The following is a 25,166-nucleotide window of genomic DNA, read 5'->3' as shown; positions in this document are numbered from 1 at the left end:
GCCTTGAGTTTCAATCCTTTCTCAGACAGATACTAGCTGGGTGGCCCTGGGTCAGTCAAGTTGACATCTGAGTCTGAGTTTCATTATTGATAAAATGGAGATAATAAGACCACCTACCTGTCAGGGCTGTTGTCAGGATGAAATGAAGTTATGTATACAAAGAGCTCTATAAGCCTTTCCATGCTTGATAAATGTATACCTGTTGAAAGTACTCCTGACCATTCCCTGTTCTAAGGGTCCTCCCACCTCTGACATTCCTTGGTCTAAGGCCCCTCCCAGGTTTGACATTCCCTGTTCTAAGGTCCCTCCCACCTCTGACATTCCATTGTAAGGACCCTAACAGCTCTGGTACTCCTTGTTCTAAGGCCTCTCCCAGCTCTGACCTTCTCAGTTCTAAGGTCTCTCCCAGCTCTGACCTTCTCTGTTTCCTGGTGCATAAGAAAAGGCATTCTCTTGGTTTCCTGAAAAGCTCTCTCTGCAGCCCTCCAGTTCACTGCACACTGCCATAGGCCCCTCTCCCCACCCTTCTTTGCTAGCTTTTTTTCTTGCTTGGTTTGCAATCTGGAATTGGGTTTCTAGCCTCTCTGCTTCTCTCTCCTTCTGCACAGATTTCTCACTTATCACCAAGGAGAAAACTGAATCTGAAATTGACGTCAGGCCTAGAAATCCCTTTTCTTTGGGTCGATTTGACCCCCACTAGGAATGTTCTGATGTGATGAGCTGCAGGAGGGCTGTGAGCATTTTTATCTTCATGAAACAGTCCCTGGCAGGAATCGTATCACCTACTGTGTGGTGGGCAGGGCTTAGAGAGCACACGAAGCGAGGGCAGTGAACACTCTTCAGTCAGCCCTCACCCTCCTCTCGTCCTCTTGTGGACTGCTGATGACCATGCCTCACCAGGGGCCTGCCAGCCCTAGTTACTGGAGGGGGATGTGGTGGCAAAGCTAGAGTCAGGAGACCTGGGCCAGACATCGGTGACATTCCTTCTAGTTCTAATGCTCTGTACTTGCTCAATTTCAAAAAAGTGATTGTGGTCCAAAGCCACTGTTATGACAGGACTTGTTCTGAAGGAAGCATAGAATGTGAAAGCTTCAAGGGGCCCTAGAACAGGGAACGTCAGGGCTGGGAGGGGCCCTAGAACAGGGAACGTCAGGGCTGGGAGGGGCCCTAGAACAGGGAACGTCAGGGCTGGCTGGGACTTTGTCAACTATGTAATCTAGTCCCCTGCCCCTCTCTCCATTTTACAGACGGATAAAATTGAAGTACAAATGGTTCCCATATGGGATGACTGTCGTAGCTGGGGCCACGATCCAGTCCTCTTTCCAAGTCACCAGGCTGCATTCTCTAACTGTATGCCTCACCGGACACACCCTCATTTTGACCATGCCTCTTGAAGGTTCTATAGTAGATTAGTCATGATTCCCATTTACAAAGAGCTTTAAGGTTAAAGTTTACATTCACTGACTCATTTAATCCTTGTAACAACCTTCCTGGGTAGGTACGAGTATTATCCCCATTCTCCCAATGAGAGCACTGAGGTACCTGGTGATAGATTGGTTTGCTCAGGGTCAACACTCTTGAGCTAGGAAGTGGCAGAGGTGTGAGCCAACTTCACAAAAGGAGTAAATAGAAGAGCTGAGATTCAAACCCAGGTCATCTAATTCTAAATTTTCCTTTGTAAACTAGTGTCATAAAAGGATGCAAATCTTTGTTTGTTTGTTTGTTTTTTTACTTTTTGGAGGGGGATGGGTGGGTAGAGATAGTTTGATTTGCTGAAGGTTGCAAGGAGACATCACCCTGTTGCTTCCTTCTTGGCTCAAATCAAAAGCCACAGGAATATCTGGTTTCTGTCATCCTGCATTCCCAACATGACATCCAGAAGCCTGATGGCTTCTCAGTTTTCTACCTTCCAATTTTGTTCTTCACATATTCAAGAAAAAAGCCAAACAACTCAATATATGCTCTCCTATTTTATCTCCCCCATTCTTCTTACCCCTGCAAATCTGTGGAAGGAATAAAGTGCACAATATAATCAGAGTAACACACACACACACACACACACACACACACACACACACACAAGAACAGAATCCTTTAAAAATCCCCATAGCTCTCAACAAGGGCTGACAACCTGCCATTCCCCCAGGAAAGGCCAAACTGCATTAAAAGGCCCTTCCTGGTTGACTGTACTATACCGTGACATCAGGGGCTATTTAATGGAGCTGTATCTTTCTAACACAGCTCATCTGCTGCAGAGGTGTCTGAACACCCTGTACCTGGAGCTGGGTCTGCTTGTGAACACAGTGTCCTAGCTTCTGGCTGGGCTCCCACACCCTCCCACGGCTGCTTTTGGAGCCAACCAGATTCAGGGTATGTGTTGTGTTTCTGAGGGACAAAGGATGAGTAAAGGTTGGGGGTGGTGGTAGAGGCATTGGGGTAAGGATGTGGGAAGTAGGAATAGGATTCCTACCTAGATCTGAGCTCATGTCAGGAAGGAGGATTTTTAGATTCTGTCTATAGAACCCCCAAACAACTCACTGGAAACTTAAAAAAATTGATCGAGTTAGTTATTTGCTAGTATGAAAGTGAAGTAAGCAGAATAACAGAAATTCTGAGTTGTAAGTTGCCTTATAACATAGAATGTCAGAGCTGGAAGTGACCTTCTGATATAAAATGTCAGAGCTTGGAGGGGTCTTAGAACAGAGAGTGTCAGAGCCAGAAGAGGCCTAAAAGCAGGAGGAACCTTTGATAATGAAATATTAGAAATGAAAGAGATTTTATCGGTCATCTATTCCAACCCCCTTGGAATATTACAGAGAAGGAAACTGAGGCTCAGAGGGAAATTGACTAGTCCAATGCAGCACAATAAATCAGTGTCAAATATCATATTTGATCAGATGATTAAAAAACCTTTTTCTCTACCCCTAGCAAGTGATTTCCTGTGATTCAAACCATGTACCCTTATCTTGGCTGCCCCCTATGCCTTGAGTATTTTCTGCCCTCACCTGTGACTCCAAGCTTCCTTGGCTTCCTTCAAGACTTGGTTCCAGCACCATCTTCTGCAGGAGGCTTTTCCTTGCTTCATGCAGCTGCTAATGCTTTCCCTTCCACATGATCTCCCATCCACCCTGTTTATATCTTGCACATACCTCCTTATGTACATCTTCTCTCCCCAATTAGAATGTGAGCTCCATGAGGGCAGGTCTACTTTTGCCTTTATTCCCCAATGCCTAACACTTGGTGAACCCTTAACAAATGTGCATTGACCTATTGGGATGAGTTTTAAAACAGGGGTTCTTAATATTTTTTATGCCACAGACCCCCTTGAAGCCTGTAGACCTCAGAATAATGGTGAGTGTGTGTGTGTGTGTGTGTGTTTAAACAAAACATAATTGGAGGAAATGCTAAATTTCAGTTTGATGCTAGTGAAAATAAAGATGTCATTTTTTCCCCTCATCCAACTTCATGCACCCCTTCAAATCTCCCCATGGACCCCAAGTTAAGAACCTCTGTTTTAACAGAACTCCACTCAGCCAGTTTGTAAGTTTTGCCAGCACCATGGACAGCTGGATGAACCAGTTCCTGGCATTGTCAGAGTTCCTAAGGGAGGGGGTCCTGTCTCTCTGCCGTGGTCTGCTTTTTATGTCTACATACCTGGCAGCCGCCTGCCCTTTATGGACCTGACCTCAGTTCTCTACCAGGGTAATAAAACCATTTTAATAACAAACAACAGGACTAGTGTAATTGCTATCTATGGAAGCTCTTTCTCTAGTGGCTGTTATTTCTGATCTGTGCTGAGTTAACTCCAGGCTCTAAAAATTAAGTGCCTTGTCCAAAGACACTTTGATTCTTTATGTTCTTATATGGTAACCATCACGGCAGCTCTGAGGCCTTCCTCTGGAGTACTGCCATGGCTGGAGCCAGAGGGGAGGTAAGGACTGTTGACTGAGGCTTTCAGGACTTTGAGAGAAGCCAGAGGCCTCCTAGACTGCCAGAGTTGGGAGGGCCCTTAGAACAGGGGATGTCAGAACTGGGAAGGGCTTTAGAATAGGGGATGTCAAAGCTAAAAGGGGCCTTAGAATAAGAAATATATACTTAAATCCAGAAAGGACCTTAGAATAGGGGACTTTCCCATCAGAAGACCTCTAAGGTCTTCTAGTCAAATCCTCCATTTATAGATGAGGAAACTGAGGTTACAGGGGTTACATGCCTTCACCAGGGCCACACGGCTAATAAGTGTCTGAGGCAGGATTTGAACCCAAGTCTTCTTGACTTCAAGTCTACCAGTCTATCCATTATACCACATTGCCTCTCTAATTTTAGGAAAAGGAAAGTGACTTGCCCATAGACACACATATATTAGATGAGAGACTTGGTACTAGAACCCTCAGGTCATAGAAGCCTAATTTTTTAGCTAAAATTGGAACTTAGATACCACCTAGTCCACTCCCTCCTGCCCCCTTACTAATAAGGAAGCCAAGGCTGGAGAAGGAAAGTGATTTATCCAAGGTCATGTGTCCATTTGAAGTAAGTAGCAGAGCTGGGATTTGAACCCAGGCCTTTTGATTCCAAATACAACTCTCTCCACTCTGCCCCACTGACCCTGAAACATGCTGGGATAAACCACTATAATTTAAAGGGTCCCCAGGACCTGACTGCTACACCCAACATGCCCGACACAAATTCCAGAAAGGGAGGGAAACCCCACAAAAGCAACAGCTCCTCATGGCTTGGGGATGAAAGTGTTTTCCCCTGTAGCTTTTTTGGGAGACACTTGGTGGAGACTCCCAACAGGTCCTTGAAGATGGGAAAAGGTCCCTTTGCCTTAGGCAGGGTGATGGAAGTATTTGCTTTATGAGTTACTAATGAGTCACCCTTCTGCCCTTTCCTCTTTGCTTTTTGCCACCAGAAAAAAAAAAAAGAAACAAAAGTCCTATAGGACTGAAAAAGGTTAGTATTTATCTGGATTTCTAGGCCACAAAGCACATGCTATAGCAGCTATGTAACTAGGGCAGGGCAACCAGGCCTTTGCCCCAGGGCACTGGAATTTAGAACAAACATTTAAAACTCATCCTCTTTTAAAGTGACTGAGCACAGCATTTACTTAGTGAGAATAATTAGTTAAAACTAGAAGCTAGCAGATCAGTACATTGTTAATAGTATCCATCTGTGAGGCACTATAGCAACTAATTCACCCTTCTGCTCTACTGCATTTGTCTTAATTACCTCTTGCATTATTAAGTATCGAATTACAAAGTTGCTTTGAGGGCTTCGTGCTGTTTGCCCCAGGCACCAAAATTGCTAGTTAGGGCTCTGTAAGAGAGATACACAGCTGCTTTTCTGGTGAGAGGAAAGGCTTAATGGGCTTTATCTTTTGTTTCGACCCTCTCCAAATTACTTGTGAATTTTGGGGTTTTGTTTTTATTTGTTTTCCCCTCCCTCACCTTCTAGAATGTTAGTTCTATGAAGGCAGGGATTGCACTTTATCTAACCTGTACTGACAGTGCCTAGCTCAGTGCCCTTTAAACAGTAATTATGATAACAGTTAACATTTAGACACAGCACATATAGGGCTTTAATATATGATAGAGGCTAGACCATGAAGCATGCCTGGGAAAACTTTAGCCTCTCCCACTGCACAACGTGTGGTCTAGCTTCTTACTAAAGGAAATGGACAATAGTCTCTCTTAGTTGGTCCCTGCTCAGAATATCTTATTGATGGAACCCTTACAAAAGCCTTGGGAGGTTGGTACTACCACCCCTATTTTACAGGTGAGTAAACCAAGGCTTAGTAAGTAACAAAGCTGGGTCTGAAGTCTAGGTCATCCAAACCACTAATTAGTAGTGAAGATTCAAACCCATATTTCTTCTGACTCGAAAGAAACTGGACTCCAGGAAAAATTCCATTTAGGACTGGAAGGGATTTTGGAGGCAATCTAGTCTAACCATTCCATTTTGCAGATAAAGAAACAGAGGCAGAGAGAGGTTAAATAACCCACCTTTGAATACACAGAGAGCAAGTATAAGGTGCAGGATTCAAATGAAGTCTTCTGACAACCAATTGTCAGCTCTTCCCACTATATACCAGAGTGCTTCCTCTGGAACCCATAAAGTGAAATCTGGAACCTGAAAAAATGTTCTTTCTACATCCCCCACAGAAAGCATTTAGAAAGCATTTATTGAGTTATATTGTGTTAGCTACTTCTCTTTCAGAAATTTCTAGCAAGCTTTTCTTCCTGAAATTGCAATTGAATTCTTTCATGTAGCCTTCCTGAGATAGCATGCTACAAGTGAGCTGATCTAGACTTCAAAGGCCAGCATCCAAAACCTCCAGTTAGGCTCAAAGAAAGGCTCTTGGCTGGAATGGTGGTGGTGGTGGTGGTGATGACTGTGATGGTGGTGGTGGTGGTGGTGATGATGATGGTGATGGTGGTGATGATGATGGTGGTGGTGGTGATGGTAATGGGGTTCCCTTCATTTCCCTTCAATGCTAAGACATGCCGGGGCAGCTATAAAGTGACTCCAGGATCCTTTTCCTATCATTGATGTGAATAACTAACAATAGAAAACACTTAAACAGTGCTGAGGGGCCTGGACAATAGAATGATTTTTTACTATCAAGCCAAAATTGATTTACTAAATCTGTCAGTGAAGGCCAAGAAAAATAAATTAAATGTAGCAGGACTCAGGCCTCCCAGAGCCTAAGCATAAGTCTTTTTTTCATGCTGATTGGAGAAAAGAGGGTCTAGGCTTGGCCGTCACTGGCTAGCAGAGGCCACCGATATTCCTGGGTTGGCAGTCTTCTCTACCCACCTCACCCAACTACCCCGGCTCCATGGTCTACATTGTCTGAACAGAAGATTCTTGGCTCTGAGCCCTCTCCTGAGCAGTGCTGTGGGTTGTGAATGCTCTCCACCCTGACTCTCCTTAGCTCACTCCCCTTCTGCTATTTCAGCAGCTTTGAAACCCCTCCTCTTCCCTAGGAAACTTTCTAGACTGGTCAAGATGGGAGTGGCAGAGAACCTGGAATAGGAGAAAGAGCTTCTAACCTGGAGGCAAAGGACCTGGGTATAAATCTTAGCCCTGCTACTTATCATGTGTGTGTGATGATGGACAAGTCATTTGCTCCCTCTGTGCCTCAGTTTCCTTGTGTCCAAAATGGAAGGATTGGACTAGAGATGATTACTAAGGTCTGCTTGGGGAGAGATCTTGAGCCTTAGGATACAAAAATCCATGGTGGGGTTGGCTTGGAGTAGAGGTCCCAGGGATAATTCCTTGTAGGGAGAAGAAAGAGATTTGAAGCCTTTGTTGACAGTGGGAAACTGGGAGCAGAGCAAGGCACAGTTTACCTGGTGTACCATCCTCAGAAGGAAGGGAGAGCCCTCACAGATCCTTATTTCAACTCCTTGTTCTGGCTGATCAATACAAGGTTCAATTGTTTGTTCCTACTGGAGGAATCTAAAAGCTGTCAGTACGCCTTACATTTTGGATCTCTTGGGCAAAGTCCTAGGGACTCCTATCCATGTTATAGCTCTGGCAGTGGATAGAGGACTAGGGCTTTAAGCGAAGAGGGCTCAGTTTAATTGCTGGCTCTGCCTTTGACTAGTTATGTGACCTTAGGCCAAGCTCCTTCCCTCTCTGAGCCTCAGTTTACCCATTTGGTAAATGGACTTTAACATAATGAATCAGTCACTCAATAAGCATTGCTTATACACCTATGTTATAGGTACTCTGGTAGGCACTGGGCAGTGTGATAGATGCTAGAATGAGGCATGCATTTTTAGTCATCAATCAATAAAAATTTATTAAATGTTTATTATATGCTAGATACTGGAGATATGAACCAATAATAATAATAAGAAGAACTGCATTTATATGGTGCTTTATAAATATTACAGGCAGCTAGGTGTGTGCAGTAGATAGAACCCTGGGCCTGGAGTCAGGAAGATTCATCTTCCTGAGTTCAAATCTGGCCTCAGACACTTACTAGCTGTGTGACTCTGGGCAAGTCACTTCACCCCGTTTGCCTCAGTTCCCTCATCTGTAAAAATGAGCTGGAAAAGGAAAAGGCAAACCACTCCAGTATCTCTGCCAAGAAAACCCCAAATGGGGTCGACTGAAATGACTGAACAACAGAAACAAATATTAATTCATTTGATCCTCCCTACAACCTTGTGAAATACATGTTATTGTTATACCCATTTTACAGATGGGGAAATTGGGGCTGAGTAAGGTGTGATTTGCTCAGGGCCACGCAGCTAGTAAGTGGCTGAGGCAGGATTTGAATTGGGTTTTCCTGAATCCAAGTCCGGTGCTCAATGACTTCCCTAAATGACTTTTCACTCTATCAAATACACTCCCATAAGTGCCTGACATATAGTAAGTGCTTAATAAATGCTTGTCGATTGATTGCCCGGATGATCTCTCAGGTTCTTTTCAACTCAATGATCATGGATGGTTTCAGTAGCCCTTCCCGCCGCTCAATGATGACCCCATAGATGTACTAGTCCTTCATTGGCTTTCTATTCCAATGGCCCTGTAGGAGTACAAAACTCTTTCCTCAGAACAGTCTTGTTAGTTCGGTAGTACCATTGTTACTATCTTACATTTTGGAGAGGAGAGAACTTAGGCACAGAAGAAAGAAATGACTTACTCAAGGTCATGTGGCTAAGGAGGGTCTGAGACTGGATTGTGGCCCCTATCTCCTGACTCCATGTCCAGGGCCCATGATGCCTGGGCACCATCTTGCCTCTTCCATTTTTGTATCAATGGTCAGGCGCTGCTTGTCATGCCTCCTTTGTGTTCCTCTTTATTTATGTTGAGCTGTTTTAGAGTGAAGAGCCCTGGCTTGTGGGAAGCCTTACAGATACGTGCCTTGGTAATGCAGAAGACCTGGGATGTTGTCAGCATGGGAGCACCCTATGGCATGGTAGACTGCAACCCATCTCTACCTCTAGATTGCAGTTCTAGAGCATTGCCCAACTCACAAGATTGTTTGGAGGAGAGTTTTGTACCGTTAAAGTCCCATTGGAATAGAAATCATTTTTTTCCTTTTTAGATAATTCAAGACAAGTACATGTGTGGGGTCATCAGTGAGCAGCAGAGAGGGCTGCTGAAACCGCCCTTGGTTATGAGAACTGAAAGCAACCTGAGAGATCATCTGGGCAATCAAGCAACAAACATTTATTAAGCACTTACTACATACCATAGTTCTAGAGCTGGAAGGGATGGACCATAGGCTCCATGTTGTCCAACCCTCTCGTTTTATAGATGAGGAAACTGAGGTCAAGGATTAAAGTGATGTGCCTAAGGTCATAAAGGTAGTGAGATTCACAAGCAGGATTTGAACCAAGGTCCTCTGACTCCAGAGGCAGGGTTCTTGCCACTGTAGCATGCCTGCTGCTCCCTATAGACTACATACAGCCTGGTACTCAGACAGATTAAATAACTTGTACATAGTCACATGGCTAGTAAGTGTCAGAGACTGCATTGGAACCCATGTGTTCCTGTCGCCAAGTCCAGAGTTCTACCCACTATATCACACTGCCTTTCTCTTCCTTGTTTCTATCTATACCTACACCTATAGAGGCAGCTTCACAAAGCAGATGGAAAGCTTGCCTTAAAGTCAGGAAGAACTTGCCTTCAAGCCTGTCTCTGATACCTATTGGCTGTGTGACCCCAGGGAGGTAGCTTACCCTTTGCATTCTTCTAAGACTATAGATTGCAGGGCAGGTGCGTACCTGCGTTGGTAGAGAGAGTTTCCTTGCTCTGGAGTTCCCTATACCAATGAAATCATGGTCTAGCCCCTCTCCTATTATATACCTACATCTATGGAGATCTATCTATCTATAAGTCTCTCTTTCTTCCTAATAAATAGATATACATACAGACACATATGTATACACACACACACACACACACATATTCTTTTCTACCCCAAGACAGTAGGTATACATATATACATAGATTCTCTCTCTCTCTCTCTCTCTCTCTCTCTCTCTCTCTCTCTCTCTCTCTCTCTCTCTCCCCCCTCTCTCTCCCTCCCTGCCCCCTCCCTACACACACACATACACACACACATATAATCTATATCTATATCTATATCTGTATAGAGAGAGAGGCTATGTAGGTTGGTGTGTATATATACACATAGACTCTATTTTTTGCTCTCTCTATAAAATATCTCAATAGAGATAGAGAGTCTGTGGTTGTATATACCAACCTACACAGCCTCTCTCTCTATAGATATAAATTGTATATATATGCATGTGTATAAATATGAATATGAATATATGCATATATATATAGAGAGAGAGAGAGAAGGGAGAAGAGAGTGTATGTTCATATATATGTATGTACCTAGTGTCTTGGGGTGAGAAGGACACTATATTATCACCTTTTTTTATTATTATGCAAGAATGTAACATCATATCAGTAAAATAAAAAGCTATTGTTCTTATCAGTTCCTTATCAATTCTTGTCATATATATTCTTCAAATGAGTTTTATTTGTTACCCTTACACAATGTAAGTTTCTTCAGGGTAGGTAGGAACTGTTCTCATTTTGTCTCTGTATCCCTAGTGCTGAGTACAGTGCCTGGAACATAGTAGGTCCTTAAGAAATATTTGTTGATTGAAGCATTCAGCTGACATCGATTGACAGTGACTGCCCTCCCCACACTTGGGTTTTAGTCCAGATTTTGCCATTATTAGCCCACTCTGTGATCCTGGGTAAGTCACATAGCCTCTCTGGGCCTTGGTTTCCTAGTCTGTAAAATGAGAGTAATAGTGCCTGCCCCTGATGCCCTCACAGGAGGATTTTAGTATCCAATGAGATAATAGGCAGAGAAAGTGGTTAGCAAAAATGAAAGTGTGAGGGCCTAATAAGAAGAAAAGCTTTTTATGTTATTTGTAATACATTATATTCCTATATAACAATGATACAATGATGAAAATATAAAGTCCTTTTCTTCCCAAGATGTGGAAATGTGGGTTGTTGCTTCCCTGATTGTCCCAGGGGAGGGAAACAGTGACCCAGACACAAAATGCCAGATCCTTTTGTTGACATTCAATCCCCTTCAGGGTCCAGCTCCAGCTTGTCTTTCCATACTTATTATACCACATGCATTCTACATTCCAGCCAAACCTGACTCCTAATGGTTTCCAAGATTTAATGTGCCATCTCCAGCCTCCATGCATCTATACGGGTTGTGTCCCTTCACCTGGCTATGCTCTGCCTTTTTAAATCCTTATCTTCCTTTAATGTTCAGCCCCCTAGAGAAACCTTCCTTGATTTCCCCAGTTGTTAGTGTACCCCTTTCCTCCAATTACTTTGTATTTATGTATCTGGGTATGTGTTTTGTCCTTCTATTCTAGATTATAGTATTGTTTTCCTTTGATTAGGGGAGGGTATGCTATTGGGAGTGTGAAAGGCGTGTCTCCCTAGAAGATCTGGGCCTGGTCTTCTTCCTGCCACTAACAAGCTGCATAACCCTGGGGGAGTCACTTAACCTCTTGCTTTCCTAGCCAGCTCTCAATGTATATATTGTCAATCAGCATCAATAGACAGTTTCCTCACTGGGAATTCCTTTCAGGAATGAAGTCACAGATCTAGACATTTAAAGAGAAAATAAAAGAATAAAGAAAACAAAGCCTATGACTGTCACTGGCATGGTGGAAGTTTGGCACAGAAGTCAAATCAAAGAGGGCTTTCCTATGGGTGGTAAGGTTATTGAATTGCTCCTGATTGTGAATGACATGGTGAACGATGCTAGCAAGCCCTGGAACACAGCAGAAATTCCTAAATGAGACACATAGACATTCAAAAGAACTTGGCTTGACTATCCATATATTAAAAACCAAGTGGATGAAGAATGCTTATTGTCTATGCTATGATGGATCCATAGCATATGCAAAGCTAGTCCATCTACACTATACCTGGAACAGACTGCAATGAATGAACAATTGGCTGGGCCCAGAACTGAACAGGAGGAGGAGGAGTACAGGTTGCACGGCCTTTGAGAAATTGTCCAGTGAGTTGAATGACCTCAAGATTTTCCCTTAAACAAAGGTTCATCTTTTAAACAATAGTTTTCTTTGGGTGATATTATATGGCTTTGAGATTCAGAAAATGCCTCAGTCTTTGAAAAACTGATCACTGGGTAATGGAGAGAGATGCATGGTGGGCAAGGGCAGTCATCACACATTATAAACGAGGAAATACACAGAAGACGTGGTGTAAAGAATGTAAGAAGAGAAATGTATGACTGGGAAAATAATGGGTCCATAATGTGATAAGAGTTGGAGATGGATAGCTAGCCTTGCCATGTCAAGAGGAACCTAACAAAGGTCTCCAGAATGTTGGACAGACCAATGGAGAGGAGTTTGTAGGAGAACACAGAGCCTGCATGAGCAGTCATGAATGGGTTGCAATCTACACTACTGGAGTGAACATCCATCCACATTGATGGACTTACAGATTTGTTGGAGTGTTGGAAAACATTTTGCCAACCTTTAAGTGATGCATAAGTCTGACAAGTTACTAATGATTCTTAACCTCTGGTTACTGCCCAAAGAGGGCAGGCTTTGGGCTTCATTCTTTTTTGTCTCTCTTGTTTCGCCAGCTATGGGTGTTTGGAGTTTTTTGTGTGTGTGTGGGGGGAACCCAGCCCACTCTGCAGTGCCTTGTAGGGGATGTCATCTGCATCCAAGAGCTTTGGAAGGATACAGAATTTTAGATGCAGTTGTGGCCAGGTCCCACCATCCCCTGGTGGCAAACTTGGACTTGTTCTAACCTGTACATAAGCCTGTCAGAGCTATGAGTATTTATGGGAAACGGAAAATCATAAAATGTCATTGCTGAGAGGGGCCTTAAAACAGAGAATGTCAGAACTAGGAGAGGCCTTGGAACATAGAACATAAAAAGTTAATGTTGTAAAGCAGTGGTGTCAAATTAAAATAGAAATGGATCCCTGCTGGCAGCATATTGACTTAGAAAACCACAGATTAACATTATCTATATTGCAATATATTTTCATTTATTTTGCTAAACACTTCTTAATTATATTTTAATCTAGTTCCTCCATCAGTGAAAGGCCCTTAGAACACAGAATGTCAGAATTATAATGGGCTTTAGAATGTAGGATGTCAGAGCTTAGAACATGTAACATAGACTTCTAGAGCTCAAAGAGATTTGAAAACACAGAACACAAGATATCAGATCAAGAAGCTATTACAGAATCATAGAAGTAGGCGATGGCAGAGATCTAGAACTGTGTAATCCACCATCTCCCCTCTTCAATCTTCACTTTGCAGAAGAGAAAAATGAAGCCCAGAGAAGGAAATGAACTCACCCAATGTCATCACACAGCAAGTTAAGAGGTTGAACCAGGATTAAACTCCTTACCCCCAGTTGAAGGCTCTTTTGGAGGTAGCACTTCCTGTAGGGAATGATCACAAGCTAGGTTTTCCTGAAACCAGGCTCAGGGAAGGAGTTGGGTTTCGAACATAAGATACAACCACACTGGTGACTCTGGTATATTCTCATCTCTCTAAGGAAAATTGGGTAAACTAGTGTCATACTGAAGGTTAATTGGGTCTTTGACACCCAGAAGAAGGAAAGCAGAATTCCTGTTTTCGAGTTTTCTTGCAGAGCCTGGTCTCTTCCACATCTTGCTTTGAAAGTCTTACTGAAAAACAAGGTATGCAAACCCCATTTCCCCCTTCCCTGGGCTGGAAGGTGTGGCAGTTCCTTCTAGATTGGAAAGATCAAGAAACCGAAAGGGTTGGGGGTGGGGTGTCCCACATATTGTCAATGTGCTGAACAAGAATTTCATTGCTGGGATTCTGATGTCATGGAAAGAGAGTGGGATTTGTCATCAGAAGACCTGGGTTCTAATCCTAAACTGCTACTTCCCACCTGGGAGACCTTGGGAAAATCATTCCCCATCTTTGAGGCTCAATTTCCCTTTCTGCATAATGAAGAGGTCTGACTAGCATGTTACAGTGAAAAAGCACTGGATTTGAAATCAGAAGTCTTGGGTTAAAATCCTGGATCTTTCTTCTATCTCTGATCTGCAGTCTTAAGATTTTTACTATCAGTACGACCTTAGCCACTTCCCTCCTCTGGGATTCCATTTCCCCTTCTGTAAAATGAGGGGGCCAGTCTAGAATAATTCAGTGGGAATAAACCAGTCTAAAATAATTCAGTGAAACTAGGTTCAAATCCTGATCCTGCCAGTTGCTACCTGGGTGACCTTGGGGAAAATCATGTCATTTTTTCAGACCTAAGTATTCTCATCTGTAAAAGGAGGGGCTCAGTCTAGATAACCTCTAATGACTCTTCTAGCTTGGAATCTGTGGTCCCAATATATTACAAAGATTGTACACACTGGCCAAGTGGGATTTATACCAGGAATGCAAGGATGGTTTAAAATAAGGAAAACCATTAACATAAATGATTATATCAATAAAAAGCAACAAAAACCATATGATTATATCAATAGATGCAGAAAAACCTTTTTGACAAAATGTAACACTCATTCCTATTAAAAACACTTGAAAGCATACGTATAAATGGATTTTTCCTTAAAATGATGAGAAGCAGCTACCTAAAACCATCAGCAAGCATTATTCCTAATGGAGATAAGCTAGAATAAGATCAGGAGTGAAACAAGAATGCCCATTATAATTAAGATTATTCAATATAATATCAGAAATGCTAACAACAGCAATAAGAGAAGAAAAAGAAATTGAAGGAATTAGAATAGGTAATGAGGGAATGAAACTATCTTTTTGCAGATGACATGATAATAGACTTGGAAAATCCTAGAGATTCAATGAAAAAGCTAGTAGAAACAATTAATAATTTTACCAAGTAGCAGGATATACAATAAATTCACATAAATCATCAGTATTTCTATGAATCACCAACAAAACCCTGCAAGAAAAGATAGTAAGAGATACCCCATTTAAAATAACTGTAGACGGCATAAATTACCTGGAATTCTATCTGCCAAGACAAACCTAGAAACTATGTGAACATAATTATAAAACACTTCATACAAATAAAATCAGATTTAAATAATTGGAGAAATATTAATTGTTCATGTATGGGCAGAGCCAGTAGAATAAAAATGACAATTTTACCTAAAGTAATCTACTTATTCAATGCCATCCCAATTAAATCACCAAAAATTACTTTTTGAGCTAGAAAAAATAATAATAAAATTCATTTGGAAGAATAAAACATAAAGAATATCAAAAGAATTAATAAAAAAAACATAAAGGAAGGAGGTTTAGCAGTACCAGATCTCAAATGATATTGAATGGCAGCAATTAGCAAAACTATTTGGTACTGGCTAAGCAATAGAAAGGTGGACCAGTGGAACAGAATAGAAATACCGTATATGGTAGTAAATGAGTAAATGTTTGAAAAATGTAAAGATTTACATTTTGGGGTCAAGAACTCATTATTTGGTAAAAATTGTTGTGAAAACTGGAAAGCAGCCTGGCAGACACCAGGTATAGATCAATATCTTACACTATTTACCAAGATAAAGTCAAAATGGATAAATATGATCTAGATATAAAAGGAGATGTCATAAGTAAATTAGAAGAACATGGAATATATTACTTTATCAGACTTACGGATAGAACAATTTATGAACAAACAATAGATAGAGAGCATTGTGGGATGTAAAATGGATAATTTTGATTACATTAAATTAGAAAGATTTTGTACAAATAAAACCAATATACCCAAGATTAGAAGGAAAACAGAAAATTGGGAAAAATATTTTTATAGATAGTTTCTCAGATAAAAGTCTCATATATCAAACATATAAAGAACTCTTGTCAAATTTATAAGAATATGAATCATTCCCCAATTGATAAATGATCAAAAGATATGAACAGGCAGTTTTTGGATAAAGAAATCAAAGCTATCTATAATAATATGAAAAAATGTTCTAAATCATTATTAACCAGAGAAAGGCACATTCAAACAACTTTGAGAAATCATCTCACACATTTCAGATTGACTAAAATAATAGAGAGGGAAAATGATAAATGTTGGAGAGGATGTGGAAAAATTGAAATACTAATACACTGTTGAACTGTGAACTGTTCCAATCATTTTAGAGAGCAATCTGGAATTCTGCCCAAAGAGTTGTAAGACTGTGCATACCCTCTGGCTCAATAATATCACTATCAGGTCTGTTTACCAAGGTGATCGGGAAAAAGGGAAAGGACCTATATGTTCTAAAATATTTATAGCAGCTCTGTCTGTGGTGGCAAAGAAATTGAGGAGTGGCCCATCAGTTGGGAAATGAATGACAAGTTGTGGTATATGATTATGATGGATTACTATTATGCCATAAGAAATGATGAGCAAATTGATTTCAGAAAAAGCACGGGAAGATTTGCATGAAATAATGAAAAGTGAAATGAGCAGAAGCAAGAGAACACTGTACTGAAGATATTGTTTGAAGTATAACTGAATGACTAAGCTATTCAGAGTATTACAGATATTTAAATCAACTGCAAAGGACCAATGAAGGAAGATGCTATCCACCTCCAGAGACAGAACTGATAAATCAAAGTATGCACAGTATGATTTTATATACGTGCATATGTGCATACATACATACAGATGCATGTGTATCCACATATTTATACATCTGTGTCAAATGGTGGCCTTCTCTAGTGTGGGGTGGGAAGGGAAGGAAGGAGACAATTTGGAACTTAGAATATAAAAAACAAACAAAAATCTATGGTTTCATGATCTCTCAACTCCCTACCTGCTCCAAATCTAGGATGTTTGATATCAGTGGAATGAGCCAAACCCTGTACCCAATGTCTGCATGTATACTTGGTGGGATCTGGTCCCCACCTCTCTGCTACAGTTTTGAAAGAGGAGGCTAGATAGAGGTTCACCTCCTACAAGAAGCCTTCAGTGGTAAACTCCACTCAACTGCAGTAATGTTTCAATTTTGTGAACTTCAGTAATCTTAGTTTATGGTAAATAGTCAGTCAATAAGCATTTATTATGTGCCTACATGTCTGACACTGTGTTACATCAGTACTTGGACTCAGTCAAAAGGCTGCACCACCTCTTTGTGGAATGGCCACCTTTCCTACCTTCAGCATGGGTATATAGGTCAAGGTAGGGGGACCTAAGGGAAAGGGCTCTCACTGAGGAGGCAGAGTCTGTCCCTTTTTTCTACACCTTGCAGCTGTCTTTTTTTTCCAGCCTGTTCTGACCCCCTAGGTTTTGCCTGATCTGGGCCTGTATCTAGGGAACTGCCCTCTGAGCTACTTGGAAGGGACCCCAGTGGCCACGGAGTCTGATCTTACCACTCTATGAATCCTGCCTAGTGCTTATGCAGCCTCTGCTTGAGGCCTTCTAGTGAAGGTAGACTGTCCATTTTTTGGACAGCTCCATTTGCCAAGGAGTTTCCTGGCCATAGAGACCAAACAGGCTTTTTTTTTTTTTAATTTCCACCCATTCCTGGTTCTGCCCTCTGGGGCCACACTGAGGGAATCTATTATCCATCCTCCACAAGATAACCATTCAAGCAGCTGAGAGGGCAGAAGGGGAATGCTACTATCTCCAGTATTTCAGAGAAATACGTGGAACTGGCTTGGTGTAGGCAATGGATATCCTTTTTTTTTTAAGGCCACTGGGGTTAAGTGACTTGCCCAGGGTCACACAGCTAGCAAATGTCAACTGTTTGGTCTGAGACCGGATTTGAACTCAGGTCCTCCTGACTTTAGGGCCAGTGCTCTATCCACTGCACCACCTCGCTGCCCCTAATGGATATCACTTTTGCCTTAGGTGAGCAAGTCAGAGGCTGGGGAGTTGAGAGTTAGCAGGCATCCAGAGGAAGGCAGTTAGATGAATTTGGCTCCCAGAGGGGCCCAGAAGACTGAGACTTCCTCTAACAATCTGGGTTGTAAAGGGCCGCCCCAGTGTGTGATGCTTCTCTTTTCCTGCCAGCATGAGGAAGGGCCAAGCATTTTCCAGGGCCGGCTTTCTCCAGGGAGCCAGGTTGGATGGCCAAGTTCTTTGACGTGGAACTGAATGGGCTCATTGGCTCCGGGGTTGCCGCCTCAGAAACTATCCAGAGCACATTCAAGCCTGCCATGGTCCTGCTCTCTGAGGCGTCCAAAGCTTTTTGGAAGGGTTGTGGGAAAGCTTTTCAGGAGTTGCTCCCTTCTTTTCAGCAATAGCTCCCAACAAAACAAAGGCCAATTCAAAGGTTCTGAAAAGCTGACCTGTTCCAGTTCTCAGATGACCTCTGCCTGTTGTATCTGTCAGTCAGTTAACAGGCATTTTACTGAGTACTTTCTGTGTGTACTGCACAGGGCTGGCTACACGTGTGTGTGTGTGTGTGTGTGTGTGTGTGTGTGTGTGTGAGAGAGAGAGAGAGAGAGAGAGAGAGAGACAGAGAGAGAGACAGAAGCAGAGACAGAGACAGAGAGAGATATAGAGAGACAGAGGGAAAGAGACAGAGGTAAGACCTGGTCTGCTCTAGAAGCTTTTAAGTGAGAAAAAGAGGACATAAAAGTAAGAAACAGGGTCAGCTTAAGAGACATTGGTAATACTTATATAACAGAAAAAGATAAAGGAAATGTTTGATCATGTTACTCCCCTGCTCAATAAACTCTAGTGTCTTCCCATTGCTTGCAGGATCAAATGCAGACTCCTCATTTGACCCTCAAAGTCCTTCCCAAACCAGCGCTTGCCTAATTTTTGTAGGTTTATCTCATATTATCTCTCTCTCTGTCTTTGTCTCTGTCTCTCTTTCATGGTTCAACCAAAGTGATTCACCTTCTGTTCCCCCTACATGACATAAGATAACAAATTAAGAGCTGGAAAAGCCCTTAGAACAGGGGGTCCAGGCATAGATTTCAGGGGGATACATGAACTTGGATGGGAACATTCTAATACCAGAGTGCATATACAATACTTTGTGGTTTGCAAAGGGCTTTACATAGGTTATTTCATTTGATTCTCAACAACCATGAGTGGTAAGTACTATTATTATCCCCATTGTACAGATGAATTAATTGAGACTGAGAGAGGTTAAGTGACTTGTCTCAGGATCACATAGCTAGTAAATATCTCAGACAGAATTTGAACTCGCTTCCTGACACCAAATCCAGAACTCTCTCCACTGTGCCACCCACCTACCTTAAAATTACCACCCCCACAATCATCTTTATTTTCACTCCCTTCTAACTAAAATTTCCAATCCAATAAATATCTATGAAGTTGCTATTATTTGCCAGACATCATGCTAAATGTTGGGGATACAATTAATAAAAAGAAAAATAGTACATCCCCTTAAGGAACTTACAGTGTAATGGGGGTAGCCAACATACAAAAGGAAGTGAAATACTAAATTTTAGTACTTCATTCACTTATTCAAAACCATTATTCTGAGAAGGATGTCGTAAGTGTTATCAGACTCTCCAGAGGGCCCATTATACAAAAAGTTTAAGGACTACTATCTTGGAGTTCATGATGATTTTAATAATATCATGTTACACATGAGGAAACTGAGATGCAGGTGACTTGGACAAAGTCACGTAGGGAACAAGTCCAAATAGATTCAAATTGACTCAAAAATCCAGTCCCCTTTTCACTGTGCCATGTTCCCTTCCACAGGAGGAGCCCTCCCACTGTGCCTTTGCACAAACTTGGAATGCTATCCCTCTGTCACAGCCACTTCTAAGAAAACTGAGTTCATTAAATTTCAGCTCAGGTGCTGCTTTTCTGATCCTCTCTAGGTGTTAGGGCTCTCCTTTGCTGCAATCATTTTAGATACACTTCATATCTATATCTATCTTTATTTGCTTATCTGGGTATTGCTAGTATCATTTCTTATCATAAGGAGATGCTGCATGCACTAGAAAAGGGAAATTGGATAAGCGTGCACTTCCGTTCTTAGTAACACCATTAGAAAGTAGTAGGGAATGAACCAAAGCCTAGATTTGCAAATTCTCAATCAGATGCTTACCCCACCCCCCCATCCGACCATATGCTTCAGTACTTGAATCTCTCTTGGCCTGATTACTACCACGAGAGAAATATTCCAAGGCTCATGGAAACTAGATACTGACTCCCAGATATTTGTAGTCCCCCTCCCAGAATGGGACATCTTAGGACCCTTCATCCTCTGGATGATAGGTTTTGAGACCAAACCTTCCTTTTACTTGAAAAGGAATTCACCTGTAATGTAGGATGCTATCTTGTTGGGCATTGTGTAATCTTTGGGGAGTGACTTTGGCTATGTCTACATGAAGCCAAAATACATATAGGTAAAGTGTAGAAAATGCAGTTAATTATCAAAACCATAGACCTACTGTAGGAAATGATCTCAGAATTCATCTACTCCAGTCTCTTCATTTTATAGTTGGAGAGAGGTGAATTAATTTGCTCAAGATCACATGGATAGGTAGTGAATGGCAGGAAGAATTTAAACCCAAGTGCCCTGAATCCAAATCCAATGTTCTTTCCATGGGTCATGCAGCCTCTCAAAATTAAAAAAAAATACACCTCAAATGTCTAGATATTTATTCAACCAACACCAAATATTAGAACATGACCAGATGTTTTCAGATATCTAAATTGCAGAATTAGAATCAAGGGGGATATTATAGGCCATCTAGTCTAATGTTCTCATTTTCTTGTTGTTCAGTCATTTCAGTTGTATTGGACTCTTTATGACCCCTTTTGAGGTTTTCTTGGCAAAGATACTGGAGTGGTTTGCCATTTCCTTCTCCATCTCATTTTACAGATGAGGAAACTGAGGCAAACAGTGACTTGCCCAGGGTCACACAACTAGTAAGTGTCTGAGGCTAGATTTGAACTCCTGAAATGAGTCTTTCTTTATTCCAAGGCCAGTGCTCTATCCACTGCACCACCTAGCTGCCCCAAAATGTTCTCATTTTATAGCTGGGGAAACTGAGGTGCATAGAGGTCAAAAACCTTGCCCAGATAGTACACAGGTCCACTAGCTCCAAATCCAGTTCTTTTTCTTGTGTGCCATGTTGCCTATCCGACACTTGGGCATCTCTGCCTTCCATCCTTGGCCATTGACATTTATTTCCACTAGAAGCAGAACAGCTGTCAATCTATGGGGCCCTGCAGCTGTACTGAGAAGGCTCTTTCAGATGGCATTGAAGGTTTGAGATGGACCTACTCAACGGTCTATGATTACTGTCAGTTGAAATCGACCATCTAAGAAGGAGCAAATTGTCAGTTTCCCAAACAGCAGGAAAACACTTACAATTGAATATCCAGGAAAATCCTCTTTTCCTCTCCTACGTGAATCTTCCAGATGCAGTCCTCTCCCTCAGCATAGGGCTCAGGCCAGTTTGGGGAAAGCACAACTCCAGTGACTGCAGACAGCTCCCCACCGCACACGGCTGAAAGAGGAGACAGAGTTAGGTGGACACAGGCTGATGCATTGGCCTGGGAAGCCTGTGAGAATGGAATGGATGCTGTGGCTTGCCTCTAGACCCTCCCTGAGCAGGAAACCCCCCCTCTATAGCATCCTGGGTGAATAGGCACCCAGTCTCTGCTTGAAGATTTTCAGTGACAAGGGGACTCACCACCTCCCAGGGTAGCTCATCCTAAATTGGGGTTGCTCTAATTGCCATGCAATATTTCTTTATATTCAGCTCATTTGTCTCTAATTTCTGCCTGCTCATCCTTTCTTTGGTTTGTGGGGCCAAGAAGAATATCTCCAAACACTTTTCTTTAGCACATCCCTTTATAAATGAGAGTCCTAGAAGGGACTGTTGAGGTTACCTGGTCTATTCTTCGTTTTCGGGTGAGGAAATTGAGGAAGTTAAGACTTAGGGTCTCTTATCTTTCCACTGTACTATGTTTCCTTCTGTTCCCTATGTGACCTTGGGAAATTCATTGAACCAACATCTCTGGGCTTCAGTTTCCTTATCTATAAAATGAAGGGAATAGATGAGATGAACTTTCTTATCCCTTACAACTCAAAATCTATGCTGCTGTGATATCCATTTCTGCCAACAGATGCTAGTATTGTATGGTCTCTGGTCCCCATGTTATCCTGGTCACTTTCTCTGGACTAAGTCCTTCCTCTCTCTCACTCCTCTATATAATTTAGTTCCGGAACTGAACACAGTGCATACTCCAAGTTGGAGCTGGCCAGATTTTGGAGCTAACTTTGTGTTTACCTAGTGAATGTTCTGACTGAGGTCCAGGCCAGAGCACCCATAAATTCTGCTCTGTTAAACTCACGCATTTAATATGGGGATCAATCTTTCATGGGCGACAATGGCTGTGATTTCACGCCAAACTGAATCGGGTGAGGATGGCTGCCGAGAGGAGAAACCTGTTTCATTATTCTGTGAGTTATCCTGGTATGGGGCTGACATGCCAACTTTAAACACGGAGATCAATGAGGACAGAGAACCAGAAATGCCTTTGATATGCCTTATAGATGTGTGCTCTGTAAACTCAGCCTTTGGTATTAACAGGACCTATTACAGGGCGTTAATAGCCTCTCAGCCTCACTGGTGCTATGCTGAGGATTGAATGAGAGGGAGTCTGTGAAAGCTTTGGAAGGCATGAAAGGGGCTACCAGAATTTAAGGGGTAGGTTGCTCTAAGTAGTCATATTATCATATGTCATAGATTCCACATCCTCAAGTGAAAAGAATGAAAGGACCTTAAGTGCTGGTTTCAGTTCTGCTACTGATTTTCTGTGTGACTGTGGGAAAAGTCACCTGACCTTTCTGAGTCTCAGCTTCTCCAGTTATAATATGGTGGTGGTAGGTGAGGTGGCAATGATAACTGCCTTGCCTACCTCCCAGGGCATATTGGTTGGCCCAAGTGAGATAAAGGATATGAAAGTGCTTCAGAAAAGCATAAAAGGGGAATGAAATAAGTCATTGTATGAATGTGGACAGGTCTTTTCCTCCAACTGGACCCCAGTTTCTTCCTCCACAAAATGAAAGGGTTGGACTAGATGATCCCTGAGACTTCTTGGATATTTTGGCATTTAATGAAGCTGTTATATTATGCAGAGGGGTCATGACAGAATGAATCAAGGGCTGGGAGTCAACTTCTTCCCCTCCCCCCTCTCTTTCATTTACGTTTCTCCCTTCTTGCTGCAAGTCCTGATTTCCCCCTTTCCTCCCTCAATCACTCTCTTTCTTCCTTTAATTCTTCCCTCTTCCTTTCTTCTCTCATATCTTCCCTCTCTTTGTTCCTCTTGTTTTCCTCAATCCTTCTCTCCCTTACTTCTTCCCTCAATCCTTCCCTCTCCTCCTTTCTTCTTTCCTCCCTTTCCTTCTCCCTTCAATTGTCTCTCTTCCTCCCTTCTTTATTCATTTTTCTCTTCTTCCACCAATCTCTCCCCCTTTCTTCTCTTCTTTCTTCAATATGTCTTCCCTCAATCTTTCCCTTTCTTCCTCCATTCTTTTCCCAATCTTTCATTTATTTTTCATCTCCCTTCTCTTCCTTTTCTGTTTCCACTCCTTCTTGCCATATAATATCTTGCTGGATCCTTTGCTGTCCTGTTGTTTTGTTCAGCAGAAAAGGAGTCAGAAGAAACTCCCCAAACCCAGGGGCCCTGGTAGACCATTTAATTCTGCCAAAAGGGAAAGATAACTCTTTTTATTTAAACTTTTTAGGTAGTTCAGAGTGAAATTAGGCAAATTTCTGACCACCTTCAGTCCAGTGGAAGGTAGCAGCAAGATGAAAGAGAAATTGAATCAGGGTACTGACTAGCTCAGGAGAAAAACACAATCTGTTGGACACAGAGACACTAGGATTAGAGGCAATGAGATTTGTTTCCCAAGGCCTTGTCTGGGCTCTCCTTTCTTCATTGAGTCACAGAATGTGAGGGTTGGAAGGACCATGTGGTCCAACCTATGTCCAAAGGAAATCTCCTCCAGAACATCCCAGACAAATGGCTGCCCAGACTCTCCATGCCTACCTCCTGGGAAGAGGAGCTTGCCATTTCTTCAGGCAGCCTATTTCTCTTGGAAACAGCTCTAATTGTTAGGACGATTTTCCTGATCTCAAATTTAAAATTTCCTCTTTTCAAATCTGACCTATTGCCCTTGGTTCTGTCCTCTGTCAAACAGAACAATTCTAATCCTTCCTCCCCAGGAGAGCTATGCATACCTGTTTTGACAATTTTCTTTTTCGAGCTGAACATTCCCAGTTCCTTTAACTTATCCTTATATATTGTGAACTCAAGGCCCTTTTACTATCCTTATTGCTCTCCTATGAATGCTTTTCAGTTTGTTAATACCCTTCAAAAAGTCAGGTGCCCAGAACTGGACATTGTATTACAAATCTGGTCTGATTAGGGTGGAATGTAGTGGGATTGCCACTTTCTTATTCCTAGAAGTTATGCCCTTCTTAATGTAGCCGAAGATCACATTAGCTTTTTTGAGTACAGCCTCACATTGCTGACTCATATTAAGCTTGTGGTCCAATAAGATCCTCAGACCTTTCTCAGAACAACTGCTCTCTATCCTTGCCTCTCCCCCACCTTGTACTGAAATTGATTTTTTTACCCTAGTGTAAGACTTTATATTTATCCCCATTCATATTGGATTATGCCCATCTTATTAGAATGAGCTCAGTAATTTGTCCTGTTGAGACAGGATATATATATATGTATATATGTATATATATATATATATATATATATATGTGTGTGTGTGTGTGTGTATATGTATATATATGTATATATGTATATATGCATATATGTGTATATATGTGTATATATGTATATACATATATATGTATATATGTATATATGTATATATGTATATATGTATATACATATATTTGTATATATATGTATATATGTATATATGTGTATATATGTATATACATATATATATATATAATATACATAAATACACACACACATATCAGATTGTTATAGGTCCTGATTCAGTCATAAAATGTCACATCTGCAAATTTGATGAGCATGTCATGTGATACTTTTATCCAAGTCATTGATAAAAAATGTAAATCAATACACTTATCCCCTCCTTCTCTTCCTCTTTCTCCCCCTCCTTTTCCTTCTCCTCTCTCTCTTTGTCCTCCTCCTCCTTTTCTTTCTCTTCCTCCTCCTTCTTCCTCTCCTCTTACCTCTTT

The 25,166-nt window shown here is 41.7% G+C and overlaps 1 protein-coding gene across 1 annotated transcript in view; it reads right to left on the bottom strand.

Annotated features, from left to right (window-relative positions):
• The window catches only part of SEZ6L (seizure related 6 homolog like), a 252,151-nt gene that overhangs the window by 52,815 nt on the left and 174,170 nt on the right, over positions 1-25,166 (bottom strand). The window contains exon 9 of the mRNA XM_020996645.2: positions 21,296-21,434. Within this exon, the coding sequence (XP_020852304.1) occupies positions 21,296-21,434 (139 nt within the window). The remainder of the gene's footprint in view (positions 1-21,295; positions 21,435-25,166) is intronic.

Source organism: Phascolarctos cinereus, unplaced genomic scaffold, assembly GCF_003287225.1.
Source record: "Phascolarctos cinereus isolate Bilbo 61053 unplaced genomic scaffold, phaCin_HiC Scaffold_4;HRSCAF=312, whole genome shotgun sequence".
Lineage (NCBI taxonomy): Eukaryota > Metazoa > Chordata > Mammalia > Diprotodontia > Phascolarctidae > Phascolarctos > Phascolarctos cinereus.
Note: the sequence above shows the minus strand (reverse complement) of the source record. Positions and strands in the feature narration are given on the sequence as shown.